The sequence below is a fragment of the Stylophora pistillata genome, chromosome 12 (assembly GCF_964205215.1).
Source record: "Stylophora pistillata chromosome 12, jaStyPist1.2, whole genome shotgun sequence".
In the NCBI taxonomy this organism is placed as follows: Eukaryota; Metazoa; Cnidaria; class Anthozoa; order Scleractinia; family Pocilloporidae; genus Stylophora; species Stylophora pistillata.
In genome coordinates, this window is record NC_142530.1 from 16,945,940 (window position 1) to 16,954,756 (window position 8,817).

General features: G+C 39.2%; 1 protein-coding gene across 1 annotated transcript; it reads left to right on the forward strand.

Moving 5' to 3' along the window:
- The first annotated feature begins 1,506 nt into the window (after positions 1–1,506).
- Positions 1,507–8,803, forward strand: LOC111333780 (oncoprotein-induced transcript 3 protein). Its single transcript, XM_022939403.2, has 6 exons — positions 1,507–1,666; positions 3,824–4,030; positions 4,589–4,714; positions 5,229–5,856; positions 6,340–6,989; positions 7,798–8,803. Exons 1-6 carry the CDS (start codon positions 1,606–1,608, stop codon positions 7,950–7,952), a joined length of 1,827 nt encoding a protein of 608 aa, XP_022795138.2. The 5' UTR covers positions 1,507–1,605; the 3' UTR covers positions 7,953–8,803.
- The last annotated feature ends 14 nt before the right edge of the window (positions 8,804–8,817 follow it).

Consider the following 8,817-nt stretch of genomic DNA (forward strand, 5'->3'; position numbering starts at 1 on the left):
CTACTGTCATTTTTTGTTCATTGTTTTTCACTGTTTTGTTTGTTTGTTTGTTTGTTTTATACAGTATCGAATCATGCGTAGTTCTTTCATTTTCAAGTATGAAACCTCATTACAGACATCCAAGATCAGATGACAAGATTATGCGTTGAAAAAAAGCTTAACTTTCGCCCAGATCAGCCAAGACTAAATATTAATACAAATGACTCTTAAGAAACAGAATATATACAAAGGGTTGGAAAGAATTTTGTCAGTCTTGATGAAATTTGTTCCACTATTATTCCCAGATTTCACGAATTAACTTTCAGAATTAAAGAGCCAGATAGCTCCCGGTTTTTTTTATCCTAACCTGTCTTCCCAAACTGATTGCTGCAACGACTGATGAAGGAAATAAATCAAGTTTCACTTACCCTCCGACTGCAGCAGTGACTTTGTATGATGGGATAGTGTAGTAAAATCTACAGAAAATTGTCATAAATGCTTTCTCATGTAGCATGACTTTAAGATTAGGTGGAACCCTTGCCTTTATGGCGACACTGAGATGAGGAACTGAAAGGAAAAAAGTAGCCTCTGTTAGGCTAAGAACACATCACAGCCGCACATGATGCCAGTTGAAGTCGAATAAAGAGACTAAACATCCTGTTACTCCATAGCAATTCGCCAGGTCCCAGTTGTTCAAATGGTCGATTCAGCTATTCGCTGAATAAATCTGTATCCGATGGATAGCGCAGTTCGTTTTGGTAATACTGATCCGCTGGATAGCGAGTTATCCGTTGGTTATCGTTATCGGCGCATTGGACAGCCGGGCCCTGGTTTATCTGATATTAGGCTGGCACCCATTCTTACAACCGTGCCGACCATTGGGACATTACTATCCGGAAGTGAGGATACTGGGCTCCAGCCTAGCAATCCGGATCAAGTTGTGGTGACTTCAACTTCTCAATCCCTTTTCCTCTGTTTTGAATCTAGATCATAAATTAAATTACAAACAAGCGAGGCGGAAAGCGCCTTTTTAAAGTCCGGGTCTATTATTTGTTATTCACTTATATCTGTCAATTCCTTGAATGCATTCTTCTATGTGCTTTTTAAACCCACCTTAATTTTAAAGTTTATATCAGCAAACAATGGGAGCAAAACATTTCCTATAAAAAGTATAACTCCCAATATCTTTCTCGACAGTGATTTCCATGAACAAAGCCGAGTCTTCGCAATAAGTTTATCTATATAAGGAATGATATCGCAGGGCAGTTAGAAATACAACAGGACTTTAAAAAAATTCTTCGTTATTTCTTATAATAAAGCATCTGCTCGACAGTTAGCTTGCCTTCGGAGGAATTTTTATCATCCCGGGATTTTAACGTGTTTACATAACCATGGTGTACACCTCTTTTAGTTGTTTACTGTGCTTAAACAATTAAGCTCACAAAAACTTCGGCTCCTTACCTCTCTTGTCCTTTAAAGTTTCGTGGGAAGCGATTGTTATGTTAATTTGGGGCTCATTTTAATCTCGTCTAAAAATTCTTTTGAAGTCCAAAGTTTTGTTGACTTTAGTTAAGTTTTGCTGGGTGTGGGAAAGAAAAAAACTTTCCCTCTTCCAGTCTAGCAAAAATGTACCGTTACTTACTACTCGTGTGTCTTGCTTTGCTGGACGATGTAACAGCCAAAATACGTAAGTTGAATATTGTTCCAGTTTTGTAGATTGATCTATGATTTGAGAAGCGATAGGTAGTGAAAATATCGCATATCATTTCTGATGATAAACCAAGTTAAATTTTTGAATGAAACTTGCTCTTGCAACTCAAGAATAGTTTTTGTCCTTGTGGCAATTCTATAGTGCCATCGGTAGATTAATAGCCTTAAAGCGAAATTCATAATAAGTTAAATACTGAGGACAGTTGTGAACCTTGTCAATGGGAACCTAGAGGCTTTTAAATAGGTCTAAACAGGGCTGCTTAAACATAGCCCAAAAAATTCCAGCGTTAAAAAATAACTCTATAACAGTGATTTATTCTTTTTTCATCTCTTCAAAAAGGGGTAACTGACTTTATTTATAATTTTTTTTTTCTAATGTAATCCTAAGTTTTGTGAGAATGTTAACATGTTCCCTTAGAGTTTTAATTATGCAGTACAAATTCTCGTGTACCCGGCTGCAAAATGAAAAACCTTGTCTAATGATAAAAGAACATACGATGTGACTCTTATGAATCTGAAACAGTTGGATCAATCAAAATATAGCTGAAATGGCATAGACTTCTCACATGCTCTCCTGGAATAAGCTGCAATTGTCAGAATTAGACTTGCCGGGTTCCGAAAATGTTTGCTCAGTTACAGAAGTATGTAATCATAACATGATGGTTTTTAATTTCAATTTTCTGTACTTTAAAGCTGTAAGTCTCTGTTCTCTTTGCCTGAGGTATAACTGCTTGAAACTGCAATGAATAACGACTTTCGTTCAAATGCGATTTTTATCAGCATACAAATTTGAAATCCACTGGAATAATTAACTCCGTTTTTAAGTGTCATAAAAAAAAAGACAGAAAAGTAAACAATACATTTTATGACTTGAAACTTTCCTTACTCAATAACCTCTATCGTTGCTCAAATTTGGAGCCAAATATGTGATGTATAAGCTCGCTTAAAATTTTCCCCCTTCAAGAACACTGCAGCTTGGAAAAAATATTGAGACTATAACGATTCAAAATCGATTCAGTTTACCAAAAGGTCCTTTTTTACTATTTAAAAATTCATTAAGGCTATGTTACCGAAACATTGACTCTTGCAAAGACATATTTTTCGCGTCTTTTCTTTGACTAAATGGACAAATATTAAGAAAGACGCACATAGCTCCAAGACTGATTTACTAGCAATATTACGGGTTAATTTCTTTCACACCACCAATGTTCTTACTTTTATCTTTCCAGCTTTAACCCATTTGGTTTACCTTTTATTCGAAACATTTAATTGCTGCAGAACATTAATTAAAACTTTTTGTACACCAGAATTAGCTTTCACCGCCGATATGCATTATTACTGGCGGCATTTATTGCTTTAATTCTGGCACTTTTTAAAATGATTTACGTTATTGATTAGCTGAGAAAGAATTGTTTATAAGAGTGCCATTATCTTATCGCCTACTCAACACATTCCTGTCGGAACAAAGTGTAAGGGACAAACTCGAAGACAGGGGAAATGCGTCTCGAGATAAAGCAAGATAAATTCAAAAAAATTATTTTACAAAATGTAAGGACACGGCCAAATGTTGAGGTGACAAGAGGGAAGTAAGCTTTCTCGCGTTATCACAACTCGTCAATTAGCACCTTTAATCAAATATGTGACGTCGAAGGTTTTTCGAAGCCCCCTACTCAAACATCTTATGATCAAAAGGAAACTTCTCCTGAAGGAATTTCTGCTTTACGGCTGTATGCTGACATAACACACAATGACCTTTTAGTGCCTAGACACATGAACACATAGCCATGAGAGAGGTAGTAAAAACAAAGGAAAAAATAACCCAAGCAGTCGTTCTGGACCAGTTTTAATCGCTAACCAAACTCTAACTGCTTTACACTCCCAGCGGGTTGAGTCGAACGAGACCTGTCGGGTAATAAGCAGTGATCATGGTTGTAAAGGAACTCCTGGATGAGGCATACTAAACTCAAACTAGAATGGATTTGGGAGAGTAACATAGGAGCAAAAAACTTTGCCCCATTTGCAACGAGTTTCACTCCAATATTTGGCCCTGCGAGTGTGATCGTAGGAAACATTTGGCCTTCTTAGCTAAAGAAGTAGAAATTTGAAGAACAAAAGTTTTCAAATTCATTTTCAGCTGCGGCACCGGGTGAAAAAAAATGCCCAGCCCTTCAAATAGGGGCCCGTGTGATTACCAAGCATTCCTGTACTAGTGCCCCAAGCGACGTCGATACAGTTTGTTCGTTCGAGTGTCCCAGAGGATACCTGCGAAATGGTCCGGGACTTAAACGCTGCCAGTTAGACGGCTCTTGGACAAATGCTGATGATCCTGTCAAATGTGATGGTAAGTTTTCACATATTCATAAATTCGTTTGAGGCAAAATTTTCAGTCCAATCTCAATTGTAATCTGTGTTTGTGTTTGTTTTGCGATGCCACAACTTTTAAATGGTCGCTCACCCTAACCTAAGACTCGATCCTGATGGAAGAGCGAATCCGCCGAACAGTGGCGTTCAGTCCCTCGCGAGAACCTGTTGCATAAGGCGTATTTTCTTTGGTTTCTCTTTGGCTCCTTGCGATGCGCACGTAGCAGTAATCAATTTTTTTGAACGTGTGGTGCCCTCCTTTTCCTTTGAAAGGTGCTTTACAAAAAAAAAAAAAAACAATTTGACCCTCTCATTTCGAGAGTTACCTTAAAGTTAAACATTGACCGCAACATAAACATAGTAAACATGCCAAATAGTTAATCTAAAAACATGACAAGTACAATGCTACAAAAATTATCCCGTTCGACCGGTTCACCTCTTCGATAAACGGTATCATAATCAAAAGTACGGTATTTTTACTTTCTCCTTGAAATACACTTCCATACAATCCAATTCAATCTGTACGTGTTGTCTCCAGATGTGAATGAATGTGATACCGCTAATGGGTTCTGCAGTCACCTCTGCGTGAACAAACCTGGAAGTTACAAGTGCAAGTGTCCTCCGCCGCTTAAATTGGATCCGAAAAATCAGAGGAAATGCGAAGGTAAGCTGCTCGCGTAGATTCTGGAAGAATTGAAGACTTGACGTCAGGTCAAATAGCACGACCTACAGCTTATTTAAAGGAATTTACGGGCTTGGCATCGTATGAAACACAGATGGTACCAATGAGAGCCATGTCTTTGATATTTTATGGTCTCGCTATATTGAGTTCAAAGGAATGGAAAAAGAAACTTCAAGACGCATATGCGCACTTCTGCTTTGCGGCAGATCCGCCAAATCTTCATACTTTATGCATCTTAGTTTAAAAGCAAAATGTTTGTTCTCACAGTTGGACACACGAGAGGTTGAGGGTTTCCAGTGTACTTTAAATACGGAAATTAACAATTATTTTTCCGTAAAAATGTGGCTACCCAATCAAGATTCGAAAATTTAGAATCGGTACATTTAATCAAATTTTTACACTATCTGGGAAATTGACTTTGACAACCTATTTTCTTCAAAAGAATAGTGACAATATACGAAAACTGTACATATTTGTGGTGTACGTATCTTTGTAGGTCCTGGTGTTCAACTTACTTGTGATCCAAATCACATGGAGATCGTTCTACCCAAAAACCTCATCCACAACTTACATCACGAGCACCTGAGTCTCATCAACTCAAGCTGTCGAGCAAACGGGAACGCTACGCACTACAGCTTGTCTACAGACATCACAAAATGTGGAACCACTTCCCACGTGTACAAAAACTTCATCGTGTACACCAATAGGGTGATCGAATCTCCTAACGAAGACTCGGACGTCATAACCCACGTGGGCGTTAACGAAATCAAAGTTCCATTCAGTTGCTACTTCAACGACCTCGAAATCGTCCACTCCGTCGGGTACAAGCCTGTGGCGCAGAAAATCCATGTGTACGTTAAAGGACGCGGTGAATACGCTCTAAGCCTGGACATATTTAAGGATGGGAGTTATGGAGAAAGATCTCGAGCTTTGGCGCCATTGTCCGCGAAGTATACGCAAGACGACTTCCCCATCAAAGTTCAACTCCGTGAGCGAGTTTTCGTGCAAGCATCGTTAGACACTCGCGAGAAGGATCTGAAGATATTTGCCTCCAACTGCTGTTCGACACCAATGCAGGATCACGAGGCTACTATGAAATTCAGACACGCGTTGATTGTGGAAGGGTAAGATATAGTTTTTCTCATTTCTTTCTTTAGTGTTGAAGCCTAGAGGTTGACCCACCTGTTTGTAATGCAGAAATAGTTAAAACCGAAAGAAACACTTAGGTGTAGTAACTTAGAAGGAAAACATAAACACCAAATTTCAATCAATCTGAACAGGGAATGGGCAAATTTTGTACCGCTCCGTCGCGCTTAATCTTTAAAGCCTGCCACTTCAAATAAGTGTGGTAGCAGCCAACAGGCAAACCACAATTCACTGGCATTTTGCTCTAAAAAAAAAGCACCAGTAAAGAAGAACAGTTTTGTAATACCCTAGCTTTGGTGTCACCGCATTGATAAAACTGATAACCAAATACATGTAATGTATTTTGAATCATAACGAAACAATTATAAAATAAAACATTTCTTTTAGTTTTTAAAACGAGTACTTGATGGATAGATCATAAATAAAAGTTAGTATTCTCATATATTTTTCATTCTCTCCAGTTGTCGCAGGGACCCTACTGTTCAATTCCATAACTCTTCTGACCCAACGAAAGTCCGATTCAGTTTCGAAGCGTTCCAGTTTCTTGGCAACCACGATTACGTCTTTATCCATTGCCGTGTCCATGTGTGTGATGTTAACGATAAAAACTCTCGCTGCGCGAAGGGATGCCTCCCAGGATTCGGCAAGCCGCCCGCGCAAGATCATCCTGGTAAGATTAAGAAACCTCAGACTCCGGCAAAACGTGCGAAGAAGCCTGTAGCTCAACCAAACGTAAAGAACGTAAAGAAGGTGGTGGCGTCGGGTACCAGCAAGGAAGCGGAAGTTCGTTCTGAGAGCAAGAAAAGCACTGTGAAGGCTGTAGCTAAAGTCTTACCGGAAGCACCTTCGATAAACAAGAAGAAGGTTCAAGATCAACCCAAGAAATCACAAAAGGAAGATGCCGAGACGGAATTAAGCCATCTTATGAAACGTGCTGCTGCTTCGCGTTTTCCAGAGAGAGGCGTGTTGGGTTCTGCTGACCTAACCTCCAAAGGTCCAGTCTTACTCGAACATGACAAAAGAAATAGCAAGAGAGAGCCTGGGCCCAAGAAAGTATTCGCCGATGCGAAAGGGATTGATATGAGCCATGATGTGAAGGAAAAGAACCAACGTAAGTTGCTAATACCTTTAAAGCTTAAAACAATGTGGTTAAAATGAGAAACAAATTGAGATTGCATTCAACGCCCTTGTGAATATCACTTAATGAAACCAGAAAATTTATATACTTCTGACCGAACCAATACTGACTAGAAGTATCATTACTCATGAAGTGTTAAGTACGAAGAAGAACGCGTAATAGAAATCAAACATACAAGAACAAATTTCGACCTAGTTCCGTGGCCTAATGAACGCGTCATGCACCTGGGTCATAATTCCACCTCACAGTGTTCTCTACTTCTCCGTTCTTACTCATGACACATTAAATCTTTGTCGTTTTCATCATCATACCTTTTAAACTTGTGGAGGCAGCGTGGCCGAGTGGTCAGCGCGTCGGACTCGTAATCTGCTGCTCCCGGGTTCGAGTCCCGCCCTGACCACTCCCTGGATTTGTTTCACGATAGCTCCGAGTTCAAATCCTCGGCCACGCTTGCAAATAGTTAACTGGTTTGCCTCCGGCCAGTTGGGATTCTTAACAATTTATGTTCAATTTGAATTATTTGTTTCTGTTGTTTATTGTGGAAAGTAGCTTGTAGCTAAGTGTTACTTAAGAGATGAAAATTCTCGATAATTCAATTGTGGTACAAATTTTTCCCTCATTGTCGGAACATTTCTGGAAGAATTTACTGCTTTCTCTTTTCAATAAATTGACTGGAGGAAAAATGAGACTGGAAGAAAAATATGCTATACACGAACAGTCCGCGAGCGTTGGTTAGGAAATGGAAGGCTCCAAACGTTTATTTTCATCTTCCTTGTTTCAGGTTCGTCCGTGGCTCCAAGTGCGACGAACATTGTTCTAGTGGCGCTAACAGTAGCTTCCATCATGGCGCTGGTTGGGGTTGCATATCTTGGTCGCAAAGCGACAAAGATTGTGAACAACCCTTACAATTACGATTCCTTAGCAATCGATCAGTAACCTTCATTAGTTTTTAATCCCACTTCCTGTTTGTTCTTTGATATAAAATTGGTTTTAGCCCTTTCCAATCTGTAAAATGCTTGAAAATAGTAGAATCTAGTTTTATCTCAGCCCTCCTCCATGAAACTTTCACGAGGTTCCACAAGGGAATAAAGTTCTCGCACAATTCACTCGGATAAAAGATGGCTCCTTTACACGGTTTTAAAGTATTATGATAGCGGAAAACTGGGCTGGTATTTCTGCTTGTTTTTTTCTTTTCTGCCCAATATTTTTCTGAATTAATCTGTTTCAAGAATGTTTACTCGTGTTAATAAGGACACGCCCATATACGCTGTGCTTAAGGCAAAACATACGTACTCGAAATACAGTCAGTGAAACGGTTATCAGTCGAACCGGTATTACGCGCACTGTTTGGCACCTTGTGAAAGCAGTCAGTTTCCAAAGTCCCGAATTTTTTCCCCTTAATCTCTGTAACTTTCACCTATATAGTGTGGTGGTGGTGGTGTTCTTTGACAGCCCTCCCAACGGCCTTTTCAGATTGTCTTCCACCTGTATTGAACGGTATAGAGCGGAAAAAATCAAATAAAACTAAGAATAATCTTCAAGTAAATTTAAATCCATGTTTATCTCCCGGAATCAATGTTGGAAGTATTTTTATGCGACTTTTTGTACGCTAAGTGGATAATTGTGGCATAAATTGGCGTTTTCAATGGTTGTTTTTACGTTTTATAACATATTTGTATGCATGTAAGCAAGTTAGGTAGTCGTCTCATAATGTTAGAGCCGGAAAAAGCATCGTGAAAGCATTCTTGTAGGTTCGTTTTCTTTCCAATAAAGGTATAGGTATCCGATACAGACTAACTGA

Excerpts from the sequence above, each read along its gene's own strand:
- LOC111333780 (XM_022939403.2), top strand. The coding sequence starts at position 1,606 with ATGTACCGTTACTTACTACTCGTGTGTCTTGCTTTGCTGGACGATGTA. Across the intron at positions 4,715-5,228 it reads AAATCAGAGGAAATGCGAAG|GTCCTGGTGTTCAACTTACT; the intron begins GTAAGCTGCTCG and ends GTATCTTTGTAG. Across the intron at positions 6,990-7,797 it reads TGTGAAGGAAAAGAACCAAC|GTTCGTCCGTGGCTCCAAGT; the intron begins GTAAGTTGCTAA and ends TCCTTGTTTCAG.